This window comes from Cricetulus griseus, chromosome 2 (assembly GCF_003668045.3).
Source record: "Cricetulus griseus strain 17A/GY chromosome 2, alternate assembly CriGri-PICRH-1.0, whole genome shotgun sequence".
NCBI lineage: Eukaryota > Metazoa > Chordata > Mammalia > Rodentia > Cricetidae > Cricetulus > Cricetulus griseus.
In genome coordinates, this window is record NC_048595.1 from 419043455 (window position 1) to 419062882 (window position 19428).

General features: G+C 43.1%; 2 protein-coding genes across 3 annotated transcripts; both read right to left on the reverse strand.

Annotated features, from left to right (window-relative positions):
• Positions 1–3546: 3546 nt before the first annotated feature.
• Positions 3547–5050, reverse strand: LOC100760119 (gamma-crystallin D). Its single transcript, XM_027396057.1, has 3 exons — positions 5042–5050; positions 4712–4954; positions 3547–3819 (listed from the first exon to the last, which is right to left on the reverse strand). The coding sequence occupies exons 1-3, from the start codon at positions 5048–5050 to the stop codon at positions 3547–3549; spliced, it is 525 nt and encodes a 174-aa protein (XP_027251858.1).
• A 7668-nt stretch (positions 5051–12718) lies between these two features.
• On the reverse strand, positions 12719–14550 carry LOC100759825 (gamma-crystallin C). Of its 2 annotated transcripts, none has more exons than XM_027396059.1 (3): positions 14542–14550; positions 14207–14449; positions 12719–12991 (listed from the first exon to the last, which is right to left on the reverse strand). In XM_027396059.1, the coding sequence occupies exons 1-3, from the start codon at positions 14548–14550 to the stop codon at positions 12719–12721; spliced, it is 525 nt and encodes a 174-aa protein (XP_027251860.1). The 2 variants fall into 2 exon arrangements, with proteins under 2 accessions (XP_027251860.1, XP_027251859.1); XM_027396058.1 differs by having other exon boundaries at positions 12719–12994.
• Positions 14551–19428: the final 4878 nt, after the last annotated feature.

The window sequence follows — 19428 nt, forward strand, 5'->3', positions numbered from 1 at the left end:
AAGGAGGACCCTAAAAGAGACAAACTTTGTCCCCTGGAAAAGGGGAAAGGGACAGGATCCCCTGAGCAAATTGAGAGCACGGGAAGAGGGGGGAGGGAGCTATGAGAATGAGAAGGGAAGAAGAGGAGGGATGCAGAGGTCATGAGGGAGCAGAAAGGTTGAGTCAGGTGTAGATTAGAAGAAAGGACATGCGATAGGTAAGGTTTTAGTTGGGGGGGTGGAAAGGGGGTAGGTAGGAGAGGAGGGAGAAGGGAACTGGGATTGTCATGTAATTCAATTGTGTTTGTAACTCAAAAAAAAAAAAAAGAAAAAAAATTGCCATAGTTTACTATTCCTGTACTACAGAAGACTGGCCATCTCTAATTCTTTACTACTATGACTATTACTCAAATAAACAGTTTGTATATAACACTTTCTATTTTTGGAATTTGTTCCCTAGGTCAGAATCCTAGGAGTAGATTCAATGGATCTAAAATTAGTTCTCATTTTTTCTCTCCTGCCTTATTTTTGTTATTTTGTTTATGAGACACCATTTTGTGAGGTCACTATCCATTCAATTCTTGATTGGTCGTTTGCATTGATCCCATGGTAAGAATCTGAAGTCTGTGCTGTCATTACTTTGATATGAATCTCCTTGATTCCATAATGAAAACCAGTAATTTCTGAAAACAAAACAAAACAAAACAAAAACTTGTTCCTACGCTGTCTCAGCTACACACGTACATTCAACTAGTGACAAAGGAATGCCCACTTCAGGGGATTGTGCACACACTGGTCTATTTTACCCCATTACAAGAAGCTTCAAGATTATGGATTTTGGTATTCAGCATCTCTGGAATTTTTATGTGCTTTCCTTCCTAAGTGTCTCCTTCTTGAAGTAAGGTGACTGAAGTAATGGGATGTACTATAGAACATCTGCTCTCTCAGTTAGGCAAGTGAAGGGTTTCCCCCACTTTACCTCTCAATGGCCGCATTGGTGTTAGGTGAGCACCACACAGAAAGGGAGCCTGGCAGAGATTCGCAAACTCGTCCTTTTCACACAATTTCTGGGGAATCGGAAGTGCTCTGAAAGGGCTGGACAGATGGCTCAGTGGTTAAGAGCTCTGGCTGCTCTTCTCAGGGAGCCTGGGTCTATTTCCAGTACCCACATGGCCACTCGTAACTGTCTGTGACTCAAGTTCCAGGGGGCCCAACAGTCTCTGTGGGTGCCAGTCATGCAATTGGTGCACGGACATACATGCAGACAAAACATCCTGCCATGAGACAGAGAGAGAGAGAGAGAGAGAGAGAGAGAGAGAGAGAGAGAGAGAGAGAGAGAGAGAGAGACTTGGAAGTCCCTTATGGTCCCCAGTCTTAGAAACCTGATTTCAAAATCAGGACACTCTCTTTGAATTTTGGTTTCCAGGTGGTCACTCTTCAAAGAAACTGATCAGAGAGATTTTTTCTTTCTTTCTTTCTTTCTTTCTTTCTTTCATTCATTCATTCTTTCTTTCTTTCTTTTTATTTGTTCAAATTAGGAACAAGCTTGCTTCATATGAACAGAGATTTCTAACCATCTGGTTTGAAGCAGCAGGATTTTTTGTTTTGTTTTGTTTTGTTTTGAATTCTTCTCTCACATACCCATCACAGCTTCCCTTTCCTCCCCTCCCCCAGGCTCCCTGCACACTTCCTCTCTCACCCAGATCCACCTCTTCCCCCACCTCTCCTCAGACAACAAGCAAGGCCTCCCAGGGACAACATCAACCAACCAAACATGGCATAACAAGCTACAGTGAGACCAGGCACATACCATCACATCAAGGCTGGACTAGGCAGCCCAGTAGTAAAAAAAGGGTTCCACAAGTAGGCAAGAGTCAGAGACAGCCCCTGCTCCCACTGTTAGGAATCCCACAAGAACAATGAACTACACAAATCATAACATATATGCAGGGGACTTAAGTCAGACCTCTACAGACTCCCTGATCTCTGCAAGCCCCCATGAGTCCTGGTCAGTTGATTCCGTGGGTTGTGTCCTATTGGTGTCTGGTTCCTCCAATCCTTCCCCACCCTCCTCTGCAGGACCACCCGAGCTCCTCATAAGCTTTGGCTGTATGACTCTGCATCTGCTTCTGCTTCCATCAGTGAAGCAACACCTGTTTCAAAGGCTGAAGACTCAAAGAAAATAATGGTATGAAGGTATTCTATTTTTACTTTTTAAAAGGTTTTAAAAGCTTTTATTTTATATGAGTGTTTTGACTGCATGTGTGTATCTGTAGCATATGCTTGTCTATGTCAAAAGAAGGTGTTGTATCCTCTGGAACTAGAGTTACAGACAGCTGTGAGCCACCATATTGGTGCTGAGAACTTTACCTGGATAATCAAAAGTGCCCTTAGCCTCCGAGGTGGCTCTCCAACCCATAAAGATATTTTATAAACTGTTCTCTTCATAGGAAGGTGTACCTTTACTGTGAGATAAGTTACTCATGGATCCCACATTTTGGTTTCCACTTGCACTCTGTGTGTGTGTGTGTGTGTGTGTGTGTGTGTGTGTGTGGTGTGTGTGGTGTGTGGTATGTGCATATGTGTGTGTATGTGTTATGTGTGCATGTCTGTGTGTGCAGTATTTGTGTATGTGGGGTGTGTGTATGTGTGTGTGTGTGTGTGTATGTGGTGTGTTTGTGGTGGTGTGTGTGGTGTGTTTGTGGTGTGTGGTATGTGCATATGTGTGTGTGGTATGTGTTTGTGGTGTGTGTGTATGTGTGTGTGTGTGTGATATTTGTGTATGTGTGTGTGTGTGTGGTGTGTATGTATGTGTGGTATTTGTGTATGTGGTGTGTGTGTGTGTTATGTGTATGTGTCTGTGTGTGCAGTATTTGTGTATGTGGTGTGTGTGTGTGTGTGTGTGTGTGTGTGTATGTGTGTGTTTGTGTGGTATGCATTCACATTTAAGTAAGATAATGCACTGGACAAGGTGGTGCACATCTGTAATCCCAGCAGTGGGGAGGCTGAATCAAAAGCATCTTGGGAACTAGAGAGATGGCTCAATCCATATAGTACTTGCTTTGTGATCATGTGGGTCTGGGTTTCATGCCCAGAACCACAGGAAAATCCTGGCCTGGTGGCTGGTGCTTGTAAACTAAGCATCATGATATCAGAGAGGAATCTCTCTGGGCCCCTCTGGCCAGTCATTCTGCCCTATGCATTAGGCTAGGCCAGCAAGAGGCCTGTTTCAAAGGGATCCAAGGTAGATGGCACCCAAGTAAACAACCAGGTTAACCTCCAGACACTGTACACATACACACACATCACACATGCATACACATCACATACATGTACACACACATGCATGTACACACACACACACACACACACACACACACACACACACACACACAGAGGATCCCAAGTTTGAGGCTAGCGTGAGCTATATAGTGGAAGCCTGATTTGAACCAATAAACACAGAAAGGAGATAATAAAAATGGAAAACAGAAGCGAATCAGTGCCAGGAACACACAGAAAATATTTTATTAGCTTCCAGATGGAGAAAAGGTAGAGTAAAAAACCAATTCAATAGAAATCCATGACTCTCCTCAGAGAGCCCACCCTGGCATTCATGGCACCCCAGTCGTGATAGCGCCTGTACTCCCCAGGCCTTAGCAAGTACTGCCGTCCCCGGTAGTTGGGCATCTCATAGAGGACCCAGCAGCCCTCCAGCACGGTGAGGGAGTAGATCTCACTGAAGTGGAAGCGGTCCTGGAGAGAGGGGCAGTCCTCAGTGAACTCTACCATCTGGCCTCTGTAGTCTTCCCTCTCATATAGTCTGATCCTGTGGGAGCCCGCCTGACAGGCCCAGAAACAGAGAAAAGCAATGACGAAAGATTCTAAAGCCTTAGGATGGTCTCACTTGCCTCGAGCCGTTTGAAATAGATGATAAGCACATTAATTACCTCAGACTGCTTATAAACTCGTCACAACTAGGGCAGATTCAGTGATTTTTCTAAGATCAGAAAGTAAGGACATGCTGCCAGGGTGGAACCTCCTAGGCAGCACTCCGTGATGCAAGTCCCACAGCAAAATCCTGGCCTTTAACATCTTGTCGCTACTTGAGGTTTGCCGTTTGGGGGACATGTACTCATATTAAAATACATTAAGATATTAAACATCGAAAGTCTCAGACGACAATGACTGATATGTTAACAATTTATAGTTAGAATGAGAAAAAAAAATGAGGAGATAAAATCAGTAAGCCCAAGGGCAATTCTTCATAAACGTTGGCATTTTAAAACACGCATGATATAGTAATGGCCCTCCTTAAGACATCTGTGCTGTTCTGGGTGAAGGGAAAGTACTTTGACTAAACTAGATGGAGAAAACCGTGGATATGCAAGGAGGGCATGAAAAGAGGAAAGAGAGGTTAGACATATTACTTCTCTGTTCACTAGCCACCATATAGTATAGCAATTTAATCTTTCTATTAAATGATGACAAAACAGGACTCAGATTTCATATATACCCCTGCCCCATGCTGCCAATACGTTCTTACTCCACAAATACTTACCAACCAATTTGCAACTAGGTAACACTTTGCTTTTCAGTGCGTATATGTTGGGGTGTGTGGCTATGAACTAATCAATTTTAGCATTTATGCATTTTTTCCCCCAACAGGCTCAGTCCTATGTCTAACATTTAACCTGCAGTCAGGATACTCTGAGTGATCAGAATACAAACTCACGTGGGGGATGAGGCGGCAGGAGCGGACAGAGTCGCTGAGGCCCATCCACTGCTGGTAGTCAGGGTAGTCCCCACGCCTCAGGAAGTACTGGCAGCCTGCAAAGTTGGGCTGCTCATAGAGCATCCAGCAGCCACTGTCCACGCGCACAGAGTTGCAGCGGCTGAAATAGGGCTGCAGGTTGGAGTGGTCGCTGCTGCACTCATAGTGGCGGCCCTGGAAGCCGCGGTCCTCATAGAAGGTGATCTGTAAGGCAAGGCAGGGCTCAGGGACCTTATGAGGCATGGTCCCGAGGGCAGGTCCCTTCCCAGGCCCTGGGTACCCTGGGCTCACCTTCCCCATGGCTGGTGGAGGCGGTTCAGATGGGATGATGCTGTTGGGTGTGGAGGGCTGGGCGCGCGGGGTCTATATAGCAGAAGGTCTGCTGCGTTTGCAGGAACAGCACAAAAGGGCCCCGCGGGGGGCAGGGCACTTTCGTGTTCTCCTCTTTTCTCTTTGCTGTCATAGCCCACGGGACTCATTGTGGGTTTTGGTCCTATTCACTCTAGAGTATTCGGGTTGCCATCACTAGCTGATGCTATTGAGATTGTTTGAAAAAAAAAAAAGTAATTTGGCACATTGTTTATTTAATAATAGAAACAGGGCTTCAGCCATTTCATAGATAGACCACACTCTTCTTTGTATAGTTGGACAAAACAAAAACGTGTAAGTGGGGAGCAGAGAGAGTCTTGATGTGGTAAATATAAGTTGTCGGTAAGACCTGCTATACTACTTGTGGATACTCCAACTTGAACACAAATTAATAGGTAATGAATAGACTCAACTGAATGTTGAAAATTTCAAGTCGAGGTGTTTAGAATTAAAGGTTGTAAGAAACTGGAACTATTTTACCAAGGGAGTTCCCAGAATTTTACACTTTCACTACGAAAAGCCAAAGCAAACCAAAATTCCAAACAAGCAAACACAGTCTTCAGTATTGTGACTTTGTTGCACGCTGGAGGCAAAGTAGACTGTTCATTTTAGCAATGTGTGGTTCTGCAACTGAAAAGGAAACTAATTTTAAGACGTTTAACCTTAGAACTAAAAGGAAAAGTCTGTCTGAGGAAGTAGGAAAACCCAATCCATCAGAACACAAAAACTCATCAGGCCTTAGAATATGAAATAAAATCAACTCCCAAGGTACATATCTCTGGTGGGATCTGGGCAATGCCTTTGTTCTGTGAGAGACAAGGGTAAACAGAGCCTTTGATCTAGAGGAAATGACTTGGAGGTGCCGGACTGGAATGCTGCAGGACCGGAAGGGAAGGGACGAATGTCTAGGAGCCGGGACTCTAGGAAGACTTTACAGGGGATTTATTGGCTTGGAGAAGTTTGATGGGGCGGAAAGAGCACCCGAGTGGAAGATGACTGCTGAGTCTAGCTCCTTTCATGTTGAAAGAATTACTCACACTTCTTTCACCGCAGAGGGACCTTGCTTTGACTTTGACTCAGCCATCTTTCTACACTGGTACTTATGAACTGAAGCCCTAACTATGTGCAGTATAATGTGTTCAGTTATTATTTTCTGGATTCTGACTTTCTGACCACATATAGACACGTTACAAATTCACTTATGGAAGTGGAGAATGGGTAGACAGGATATCTCACACAGGTAACCATTATAATTGGAACATCTTCAATAATGAAGTATAAGTTAAGAGCAATGTTACATTTGTTGGAGTTGTTTCTGAGTCTTGGGTTCCGGGGGAGAGGTGTTGATTGGCAAAAACTGTAAAGTAAGAGAAAACTATTAATCAAAGTACCAAAAAGTTTGGATGAGATGGATCAGAGAGGAAGGCGCATAAGGGGGCATGAGTGTACATGGGGGGAGGGGAGAATCACTGCTTTTGTTGATATAAAACTGTATTTAGAACACATCTGTAGTGCCCAAACAAGGAAATTTCCTTGATCATGTGAAGGTTTTATTTCAGTTGGGGACTGAGCAAACAAGGACAACACCCCAGACTTCTTATAGAGCAGAAAAGCTAAAGATTAGGCTCTGTTTAAATGCTGGCAAAAAGTTCCATAAGTGACAAGGTTATATAAGACCCAATGCCCACATATTAAACACAGTATATGAGGTGACCGTGTGTGAGACCCTTAAAACGCAGAGCCCTTCACAAGCTGTCTGCAGTGACTGGGACTACCACTGAAGGGGGAACTGGAAATGAGCATGTGTCATTGCCTTCAATGTTTTCTAATCCAGGAAGGGACCTATGATCAAGCCTTAGTTATTTAAGTGATGTTTTCACAAATGTTGTTAGAAGAGAAGTCCTCAAGGTAGGGTCTTGCTATCTGGTACATCAGTAGTCTGTAGTTCATGCCAGTCCACAGGTGTGTAAAAATAGATTTTTTGGTTTCTGAGAGCTTAATGTATTTCATGAATCTAAGTCTTGTTTCATTGGGGTGGAGAAAAAAATGTGGTGTCTATCTATCATTTTTGAGGTTTCCTTCTCTCATTTATTCCAGGTTCCACAATGTTAAGGTATTTTCCTGGGGAGAGAGGTGACACATAGTGGTTACTGTAGAGTCTGTGGATTGGGAGTCTCCCCAGTTTTCCCATTAGCCTGAAGGTGAGAACTGGTCCCTTGAGGGTTGTGGAAGCTGATGTACTTTGGTGTGTCATTTAGAGGAATGTTATGTTTTGGATTGGTCCACATTTTTCTCTCTCTCTTTCTCTCTCTCTCTTTGTTTTTTGTTTTGTTTTTTGAGACAAGGTTTCTCTGTGTAACAACCCTAACTGTCCTGGAACTAGCTCTGTAGACCAGGCTGGCCTCAAACTCACAGAGATCCACAGGCCTCTGCCTCCCAAGTGCTGGGATTAAAGGTGTGAGCCACCACTGCTTGACTTCTTTTGTTTTATTTTGTTTTTCAAGACAAGAGTTTCTCTGAGTAACTGTCTCAGCTGTCCTGGAACTCATTCTGTAGACCAGGATGGCCTTAGATTCATAGAGATCTTTCTGCATTTGCCTCCCAAGTGCTGGAATTAAAGATGTGTGCCACCATTGCTCAGCTTATACTTTTTATAATTTTGTGTATTTTTAAATTTTTATTCATTTTTTGTCATTTTGAGTCGAGTTTCTCCAATTTATTTATTTATTTATTTTAATCTAGTCTTCTCTCACACAATACATCTGTGTTTCCCTTTCCTCCACTCCTCCCAGTCCCCCTCTCCCCTTGATCCAGTCATCCTCCATTTCCCTTCAGAAAAGAGCAGCCTTCCCTGGAATATCAACCAAGCACAGCACAAGTTACAATAAAACTAGACAAAGCCTTATATCAAGGCTGGAGGAGGCAACCCAGTAGCAGGAAATGGGTCCCACAAGCAGGCAAAAGAATCAGAGACAGCCCCCACTCCCACTGTTTGGAGTTCTACAAGAATACCAAGCTACACAATCATAACATATATTCAGGGGACTTAGGTCAGGCACACTCAGGCTCTGGAGCTGGGCCACTTCAGTCTCTGTGAGCCCCTGTGGTCCCTGCTTAGTTGATTCTGTGATTCATGTTCTCCTGTTGTCCTCGACCTCCCTAGCTCCTACAATCCTTCCTCCTCCTCCTCCTCATCTTTGAGATTCTGCCTAATGTTTGGCTGTGGGTCTCTGCATCTGCTTCTATCAGTTGCTGGATGAAAAAGCCTCTGATGATGATTTGGCAGGGCACAGAGCTCTTCTGGCTGGAGTGGCCTGCACTTGGGCAGGTTCATTTAATATTGTTATAGTTTTTATTTTTATATCTATCCCCAATCATTCCTTGCTGTTTTAAAAACTTTCACCACTCATATATTTATGTCATTTACTTGGCACCTAAAGTCACCAACTTGCTACTCCACACAACAGTTTTCAAACTCAGCTTGTTGTAATGGTATCTTCGCACCTGGGAGACAAAGGCAGGCAGATCTCTGTGAGTTTGAGGCCAGCCTGGTCTACAAAGTGAGTTCCATGCCAGTCAGGGATACAGAGAGATTCTGTCTCAAACTCTGTTGCTTGACCCATTGAGAAAACTGTCAATCAAGTATGGCTGCCCACTGTGGGATCTTGGACGGAAGCATCCTTTATTAGGAACTTTTATATTTATGGAGGTTAAATGGTCTTCTGTAAATGTGTCCCAAAAGAGTGTAAGAATAGAGAGTAATTAGTTTCAATTTTGCTTTTGTTTTAAATGTCTTTGCTTAGCCAAAAACAAGCAAAACAAAACAAAATGGAGCTATTAGGTTTGTTCCTTTTGAAGAAAATTGGTTTGGTAACCCTAAAATGTTGAGAACTGCTTAGTTTCAAGAGTGTAAAGTAAAATAGGATGAACATTTGGAGTAGTCCATCTGCTTGGAGTGTTTCCAAATCCAACCCTAGAATTGTTTCAGAAATTCACTCCTCCATGTTAGGAATAATACAGGATTAAGGACCTTCAACCCACATGAGCTGGCACATCATTGTTTCTTCTGACTAGCTGTGAGATCTGATGTTTTGCTTAATTTGAACAAAACTAGTGTTTTATTTTTCTCTACAGACTTAATTTGTCTAGGATAGAGGCTTCTTATAGGATACAGTATTTTTTTTTTTTTTTATGCCTCCAAAGTAATGGTCTTCCTTATGCCAATAATCCCAGCACTTGGGAAGCAGAGGCAATGGCGATTGCTGAGTTTCAGGTCATCCAGGCCTAAGGCACACACACACACACACACACACACACACACACACACACACACACCCCTCCCTCTCTTATACAGAGCTTATTTTCTTAGTTTACATGCTTTGTCTGTTACCTTAAATACAGCAGTATTACTCTGACACCTTTCTCCCCATGTGCCACCATCACCATCAACTCTGCTTTGTCATTGTTATCTGCAGACTTTTTGCTGAGATGTGTGATCACCAGGATGGACGTCAAACTGGCTGTGACAGTGAAGAGAGCATGGCTCTCTGGGAATTTGAAAGATGTGGCAAGCTCATTGTAACTTGGAGTTAGAGAAAGACAGAAAACGGGCCATTTAAAGCACTTGGATGGCTTCTGAAGAGTGACATGTGAACCTTAAATATCCTTAGCACAAGGAGCCCAGGCTGTGCTGAGTCATGGGTAAAATTTATTTCTAAACAGTAAATGAGTGCTGAAAAATTCTCTTTGCCTGCGCCCCAGTGGTTTGGAGATGGGAATGGAGGAGCTGATAGGGATTGGAGGACAATGAAGGAGTGGGGACCTCAAGGAGGAAGCAGTGGGACAGAGACTGCTTCTGCTTTCTTGTCCCCTGTCCTCCAGCCAGAGGCTGAAGGCAGGATGCTCTGTGTCTACAGTGCAATCTTCCAGTTTCTGTCTGGTCCCTGTAGCAAGGACAGTGTTTCATACTCTCTGGAAACTGTATTCATTTGGCATGTTTGTCCAGACTGGAAAATAAGGAAGTTCCAAAAAATGGATAAAGAAGTGTTAAATGAGTATTTTGGCCAGGCAGGGGTGGCTCACACCTTTAATCCCAGCACTCGGGAGGCAGAGGCAGGTGGATCTCTGTGAGTTCGAGGCCAGCCTGGTCTACAGAGTGAGTTCCAGGACAGGCTCCAAAGCTACACAGAGAAATCCTGTCTGGGAAACAAAAACAAAAACATAAAAAACAAAAACCCTCCAAACCAAAAATGAATATCTGTGCTCAGTAAACACTTTCCACCTCCAAAATGTTAAGGATAATATTAACTCATCATAGCAGGAGAAATATGCAAATAAGCATGACTCAGTTTCCCCTAGAAGTTTGTCATGGGATGATTCTCAAAGTATATTGAAATTAAAAGTACACAAATACAAGTCTATATTAATTAGTGTTTGATACTTGTTTGCTTGTTTGTTGTGAGGGTCTCAATGTATAGCCTGGGCTTGCCTGGAACTCACTATGCAGCCCAGGCTAGTTTCAAGCTTGCTGTGATGCTTGTGCTGCAGCCTGCAAAGTAACAGGCTTGTAGTTGTGCCACCATACCCAGATCTAGAAATTGACTTAAAAAGGTGATTGTCAGCCTGATCTACAGAGGGAGTTCCAGGACAGGCTCCAAAGCAGCACAGAGAGACCCTGTCTCAAAAAGCAAACAACAGCAACAACAACAACAACAAAAAAGATGAAAAAAATTGTATCTTACTATTTGAATCAGTATTTAGCAGTATTTCTCTATCTAACCCTGGTAGTAGAGGAGCTTTTTGTGGTTTTTTCATCCCCAATGCTACATATAGCAATCCCATGATAGGTGATTAATAAACAGAAGAGATTCCGTCTTAATAGCTAATCATTGGGCAGCCTTTAGGAATAAAATTAAAAAGCAATCAAACAACTTCCACTCCTCTCCTGAAATTATGGCATGTCAACATAAGAGTCCATGTATAATGACGTTTGTACCTTTGTGTATAAAAGCCCAACAACCAATAGAGAAAAGATATAGTGATTCACAGACCCTCCAAACAATTCACACAACCAAGCTGTGAAACAGAATAAGATATTGACTCTATACTGTATTATATTTTAAGTATACCATACATCCCTGCACAGTAACACACACACATACCCCTATAATTCCATCTTTATGAAGCTGAAGTTAGAAAGATTGAGAGTTCAAAGCTAGCATGAGCAACAGAGTGAGATCCTACCTTGTAAATAAACAAGCAACAAACAAACATTGCAAATCAATATGTATTATCTAATTTCAGCACTGTGTACAAGGGAAAAATTCCCCAGAAGGGTGCCTGCCAAGTATATACAGGGATCATCAATCAAAGGTATCAGAAGGATCTTTTTACTTCCATTCTGGTAGATTTTGGGAAGTGTTAAGGTTCTGAGTTAGCTGTGATGGTTAGCTTTAATTGTTGTGGTTTGAGTGAGAAAGCTTCTCCATAGTCTCATGAATGTGAACACTTGGTCCCTACTAGGTAGAACAGCTTAGGGAAGGGATTGGGAGGTGTGGCCTTGCTGGAGGAAGTATGTCACTGGGGCTGGGCTTTGAGAATTTTCAGACTTAGCTCATTTCCAGTTTGCTCCCTGTTCATGCTTTTGCAGTTGAAGATAGGATCTCTCAGTTTTTTGCTCTGGCCTGCTGCCATGCCTCTCCTGCCATTATGGACTCCCCCTCTGGAGCTATAAGCTTAAATAAGTTCTTTCTTCCATAAATTGCTTAAGGTCATGCTGCCTTAACCACAGGAATAGCAAAGTAACTAATACAGTCAACAGTTTGACTCAACCTAGAATGACTTGTGAAGAGTCTCTCCTCTTTAACAAAGCAGGGTTTTTCTGTGTATCCCTAGATATCCTGGAACTCACTCGGTAGACGATGGTGGCCTCCAACTCAGAGATCCACCTGCCTCTGCCTGCTGGATTAAAGAAATGCACCATCACTGCCCTGCAGAAAAAGAGTCTTAGTAGAGGATTGCTTAGCTTGGGTGACACTCTGGCGAAGAATTTTTCTCCCTGGGAGTGGTTTCAGAAGGGAGGGGGTTTTAACGTTGCAAGGATAGTGGCAGCCAGCCCTAGCCTTAGGTACATAATACTGGGCTCTATAGTAAACAAAATTCCCCAAATAGTCTGGAGAGGCTGTTTGTCAAATTGTGTCTCCAACCACTTCTGAGATTAGAAGAAAACTTCGACTATATTGTTCTTCAAGAGTTTCAGCTAGCTGACTCCTCCCTAATAGTCACCCTTTTACATACCTTTGCCTGGATTTGCCCTTTCTTTGTTAGGCAGGTATAACCCCACCCCACCAGGCATACCCTCCCCCCACCAGGTATAAAAGCCCTATCACTGAGGTACATACATGCATTCCCAGCCATCTAAGACTTGTTCAAAGTTTAAAAGTTCTTGAACACCTTAACTTCCCCGCTCTCATCTCAACCTTTAAACAGGTGGGTAGATTCGCACACAATGAAAGAATAGCAGAAGTCAGGGTTTGCCAACAATACAGACTAAATACTTTATTAGGTTCCAAAATGAGAAAATGGTAGTGTTAACCTATTTTAGTATAAATCTACCACCCTTCGCAAAGAGCCTGCCTTAGCGTCTACAGCACCCCAGTCGTGGTAGCGCCGGTACTCCTGAGGCCTGAGCAGGTACTGCCGGCCTCTGTAGTTGGGCATCTCATAGAGGACCCAGCAGCCTTCCAGCACGTGCAGGGAGCGCACCTCACTGAGGTGGAAGCGGTCCTGGATGCAGGCACAATCTTCATTCAGCTCCATCATGAGGCCTTTATGGTCTTCTCTCTCATACAGCCGCATCCTGTGGGAACCAGTCTGCTTGGGTAACAGAAAGAGCAGAAAAAGGCATTGAGCGTCTTCCAGAACTTGTGGCTGGCTGGGCGGAGGGGGGAAGGGGGAGGAGCTGCCGGTGTAATATCGGAGCCTCTGAGATTTAGAACTGTGCACTGATAAATCTGCTAGCAAGCGTTACAAACTCCTACATGCCCAGTTTCGGTTTTTCATCTAGGAGGTAGAATTTTTAACATGTTAAAACTGTATTTCAGCCAAAAATTCAAATATCTTAATTCCCAACTCTCTGTGTTCATTCTACGTTGTATGTTGGCAAATATAAATAATGGATGTTGATTAGTATTTTTTTTTACTTTTGTATATGTTTATATACATATACGTTCATCGTTATAATGGGATTTTTTCAAACTTACATTTTATGGTTTTTGAGAATTTCATACGTTAGTCCTGAATTTACATCATTCCCAGCTGTCCCATTCCCCTGATTTTGTAATTCCCTAAACTGGCTTCACACTCAAGATCCTGTAGCCTCGGCTTCCTGGATTACAGGGAATCAGTATGCCTGGCTAGTGTAGAGTTCAGAAAACTTAAATAACTTATGTGAAAAGTTAATCTAGAATTTAGATGGTTTTCAAAATTAAGGAAAATTATCATTTCCAAAATTGGTCTCTGTTTTTACACAGTTTTTGATCACCATACTTTTCCATGTTTCCTACCCCACAGTAATTAACTCTCTTATCAGAAATTCCGTTATAGGTTAAAATCAATCTGATAGGCATAATGCCTTCTCTTGACCAAGCAGCCTCCCATTTACCTAAGTTGTCTCATATACCAGCATAAGACTGCATTCATTGAGAAAAGTTTTGATTACCTAATTGTAGCAACTATAAAGTGGACTTTTTTTCTAAGTAGATTCTTCCTTATAATTCTGTCTTCCTGGTTGTGTCCCTTAGGCAGACACTTCATTCTTAAGTACTTTTTTTGTTTTTGTTTTTTCGAGACAGGGTTTCTCTGTGTAGCTTTGGAGCCTATCCTGGCACTCGCTCTGGAGACCAGGCTGGCCTCGAACTCACAGTGATCTGCCTGCCTCTGCCTCCCGAGTGCTGGGATTAAAGGCGTGCGCCACCAATGCCCGGCACCCTTAAGTACTTCTACAGACAAGGCTTACTCTCTGGACCCCACATCAGTAAAACAGTGAGGACCCTTGGGCAGAAAGAAATAAAGCCAAACAGGACTCACGTGGGGAATGAGGCGGCAGGAGCGGATGGAGTCGCTGAAGCCCATCCACTGCTGGTAGTCAGGGTAGTCCCCGCGCCGCAGGAAGTACTGGTGGCCTTGGTAGTTGGGGCGCTCATAGAGCATCCAGCAGCCACTGTCCACTCTGATGGAGTTGCAGCGGCTGAAATAGGTCTGCAAGTTGGGGCAGTCGCTGCTGCACTCATAGCAGCGGCCCTGGAAGCTGCGGTCCTCGTAGAAGGTGATCTGTAAAGGAAGAGCAATTCTGGATGAGATCATTTTCTCCTTGTGTGAAGGCCGGTCCCTCCGACTCTTTGTTTAGTTTGCGCTCTGCTCACCTTCCCCATGGCTGGCTGACCGTGGTGAGTTCAGTGTCCAGCCAGAGAGCGGCGGGTCTATATAGCAGGAGGGCTGCTGCGTTAGCGGAACAGCACAAAAGGGGCCCTCGGGGCTGAGGGGATTTTTATGGATCGCTTTTCCATGCTGCATTCAGTGGCGGTGATTGCAGATTCGCTTGGTTCTCTGGTGTGTTCCAACGCTGCCCTGGACGAGCTGCTGGGTGTTTTATTTGGATTCTTACTGTTTTTTAAATTTATCAGCACATCAGCCTGAACTTTTGACCTGAAGTCCATGCCCCTACATTTTGATTCTATTATACTTGGTAAGTCTGGGGGAAACCTGTACATTTGTAGAAGTGCCCCCCGAGTCGAGAGGGCTGGAATTTTGCAAATATTGCAAATGTTGATTAGTTTCCTAGTACGACAGAAACTGGTCACCGTTATTCCTTCTTCCTACTTATTTTCTTTACAGCATTTGCTGGTTCGTTCAGCACACAAATCTAGATTCTAATCGTGGCTCTTCTCTACTGTGATGCTCAGGACCTAGCCACGAGTTTCTCCTTTGGTGGGGGCATACTCTGTGATGCAAAATCAGTCCCCCCCCCCTCGTAGTCAGCTTGTGTTAAGAACAAAGGGAAAGTTTTGTACAATCGTGAGGTCCAAGACTGACAAGTATGTATGTATTGCTCCTCATTTCCAAGGTCAGGGAGAAGGCCTAGACTTTCCTGTGAAGAGTGAGATTTGAACCCACGTTGCAGGGACACCATAAATCACCCCTCAGAGCAGGAATTACCTTGTGGGAGAGTGAAGGATGAGAAGGAAAGAAAAGAACAAAGCAAAGAAAAAAAATGAGGAGGAAAGGACATCTCTGTCATTTGGCCACTGTTGGGTCACTTCCACCCAGGACCTATTAGATATAAATAGCCTTAGTAAGTACAAGTCAGACAAGGTTATTCAGAGTGAGTTTGTCTGAACAAAGACAAATCCAAAGCCAATATATCACCCACAGCATGCTGAATGTCACCCTTCTCAGCTGGAATGACTAACTACTACTTTAAAATACATTTTAGCATGTTTGTGAATCAAATATAATATAGCTCTCATAGATGCTGGGGAGAGTTCTGCAAATGAACTCTCTCTCTCTCTCTCTCTCTCTCTCTCTCTCTCTCTCTCTCTCACACACACACACACACACACACACACACACACACACACACGTTACCCTTGTGCCCCAGGCCTATTGCTTCCTTATTTATGGCTTTGTCTTTGTTCTAGCATCCCTCTAACATGGGCAAAGGTTAATGATATGACCAGTGTCTGTCTCTGTCTCTGTCTCTGTCTCTCTCTGACAGGGTCTCACTATGTAACCTAAGCAAGCCTTGGACATACTGCAATTCTGCAATTCTCCTGTCTCAGCCACCTTGGTGCTGTGATTATAGGAACACACTGTCAAATCTGGCAAATTTCTCAGCTCCCCCCTTCTTCCCTCCTTTCCCCTCCACTCCACTCTTTCTCTGTGTATGGCAGTGGTGGGAATTGAACCTAAGGCCTTATTCATGCTAGGCAAGTGCAAGGGCGTGGTCAGGCACACCTGTAGCCAGCCCCTAAGTAGGCGTGGCTACAGCTTCCCCTACACTACCCCATTGAGATTCTCCACCTAGACCTCCGAGTTTTTAGAGCTTCCTTAAACCACAGCATCAAGGTGTACATCCTAGACACAGCTCTTATAATGTCAGCCATCTGAAAACCATCCTATTTCCTCAGCATATGTGCTCTCTCTGGAAGCAACAAGTCATAAACTTAACTGGTTTACAGGCAGGCAATTGAGATGTTTAGCTGACAGACATTAGCATTCATAACACCATCTGGTGCAAATGAACACTGGTAATGCTAGTGACATTGACAATAGTGTTGGAGTGACATCATTGAGGATGTCAACCTGGTTCTCTGACCAAAGATAGTGTACTCAAAGGTTCCTGAGCCATTTTGTGGCTGAAAAAAAAATGACACTTGGAAAAGACATTAGAAATCTTATGGGGGGGGGGGAGCTGGAAAGATGGCTCAGCAGTTAAGAGAGCACTCATTGTTCTTCCAGAGGACCCTGGTTCAATTCCCAACACTTACATAATAGCTCACAACTGTCTGTAACTCCAGTTACAGGGGATCTGAAATCCTCACACTACATAAATGCCAGCAAAACACTAATGCACATAAAAAAATAAAAAGGAATCATCATTGTCTTAGTTAGTTTTATTTTTTTATTTATTGCTGTGAAGAGACAATATGACCACGGCAACTCTTTATAAATGAAAACATTTCTTTGAGGGGGCTCACTTACAGTTTCAGAGGTTCAGCCTATTATCATCATGGCGGAAGCATGGCAGCATGCAAGCTGATGTGGTGCTGGAGCTGAGAGTCCTACATTTTGACTCAGACGCAACAGGAAGTCAACTGACTGTCACACTGAGGGAAACTTGAGCAAAGAGACCTCAAAGCCCACCCCGACAGAGACACACTGCCTCCAACAATTGCCACTCCCTTTGGGGGCCATTTTCTTTCAAACCACCACAATCATTAAAAAATATGAAAATAAAATGAAAGAAAAGAAATCTTGTCAGGGGGGTTGAGAGTGGTGGTGGATGGCTTTAATCTCAGAACTTGGCAGAGGCAGGTGGATCTCTGTGAGTTCAAGGCCAGCCTGGTCTCCATAGTGAGTTCCAGGACACCATGGTTATGTAGAGAGAAGAAGGAAGAAGTGCATTTTCTCATTATTCAGAGTAGCCAAGGTATGGAAGAGGCTTAAATGTCCTTCAGCAGATGAGTAGATGAAGAAAACATGTCTACTTAAGAGAATTTTATTCAGAAGGAAGAATAATATTTCTTGCAAAGAAATGGATGGAACCAGAGAGCATCATATTAAATAAAATCAGCCAGGCTGACAAAAATGAGAATCACATACTTTTCTCTCATATGTGGAAACTTAAAAAAAACTATGAGATGGTAACAAAAGGGCTTGGGATCACTGGGTATGTAGGAGGGATATGGGGAAGGTCAGGAATAAATATGACTTAAGAACCATGGTACAATGATAAGCAGGTATGAAAAAATGTCACAATGAAATCCATTCTGTGGTATGCTAACTAATATTATTAGCAAAATAATAAAACAATAGCTAATAATACAAATAAAACCTTTATTTTTTCATAAGTCTTCTTTCTGCTTAAAATTTTTACTTAAAAATTTTTGCCTAAAAAGTTCTTTTAATGCAGAATCTTTCTACATAGCCCAGGCTAGATTTAAACTCTATAATGTAGCATGAACTGGTCTTGAACTCATTATCTTCCAATCTCACCCTCCGAAGTATTGGAATTATAGTCTGGCAGTTGGTGTCCCACATAATTCTTCATCTTTCTCTAGATTTTATATTTTCTCTGCCCCTTCTCCTGTGATGTTTCCTGAGTCTTGAGTGAATGGAGTGATATAGATGTTCAGTTTATGGCTGAACATTAGACTATCTCTTAATCTTATCACATTGACCAGTTATGAATCTCTACAATTTCCACAGCCTACTGAAAAGCAAAAACAAACAAACAAACAAACAAACAAACTTCTCTGACCAAAGCCGAAATCAATAAGCAATGTGTTGAACATGACACTTGGGCAACCAAGGAGTAATGTCAAGTTCAGTCCTGGCGAGGTGTGGTAGCACCTGCAATTCCAATACTGGGGAGCACAGAGGCAAGCAGATTTTTATGAGTTTGAGGCCAGCCTTATTTATAGAGCAAGTTCCATCTCAAAACAAAAGTAAGTAAACAAACATAACAAGCCAGAAAATTAGAGATGATTCTAGAGTGTTTTTGCAGAGAAATTGCTTAAGCTGAGCCTTGAAGAAGAAAACACTTGTTTGGATGAACAAAAAGAGAATTGGTGTCTAGTCAGAAATATTATGACAATGTGAAAAGGGGAATGATGAGTGCTCGGGGTGATTAGGCAGGCAACGTGGCAAAAGAGTGAGGAGCCAGCAGATTGTTTCAGGCCCCTGAGCTGCTGTGTGTCTAATATCTTTGGCCTAGCATGCTGGCACAGAACAGTGTGGGATAGAGAAAGGCACAACTGGGCAGAATCAGGAGGCAACTAAGACCCAGCTAAAGTATGATAAGACCTCCAAGCAAGGCAGTGAGGGGCCTGTAGGGGCAGGAAAGAGAAAGAGCTGAGAAGTGAGAGAAAGTCAAGACTATGCTCTTCAGAGATAACTGAAATTCAGTGTGTGTGGAGGGGGGCATTTTCTGGTTCCTTTGTAACTTGTCTTGTAAGTACTGCACTTTATGTGATAGAATTTCCACCCTGGTCTTCCCGTTATGTGTACATGAACTTTATAAAATAAGGAAGAGAACTACATAACAAACAGGGTTTCTACTTACTGGGTTAAAAAGACTCTTGGGGATAAGATTCTATTGTTGAAGACACCACAGGCTCTATCTAGTCCCAAGATACAGAGAAGTCAAACTAGGATTGGGCTTGAAGCTTCCTCTCTGCTAGACTGAACTTGACGTTGTTCCTTGCTTGCCAAAGTTTCATGTTCAACAGCTTTTATCAAGTTTCCGTTGCTTTATTTAGACCATAGTTCCTCAAAAACTGATATGGAGAGTCTTAAAGGATCAGGACTCTTCCACATTTTTTTTACCTTATTCTCACTAATTGGCTGAATGAATAGAACATCAATGACAATAGAGGAATGACTGTTCTTCTAGTCTGGAATTCAGTGTGGTGATCATTTCCAGAACCCATTCCAAATACTCAGGCTGCACGGGGAAGTATACTCACATCAAAGTTCATCGTGTATGAACTGAAGTCTGTGATCTGACCACACCTTGAGATTCGTTTACT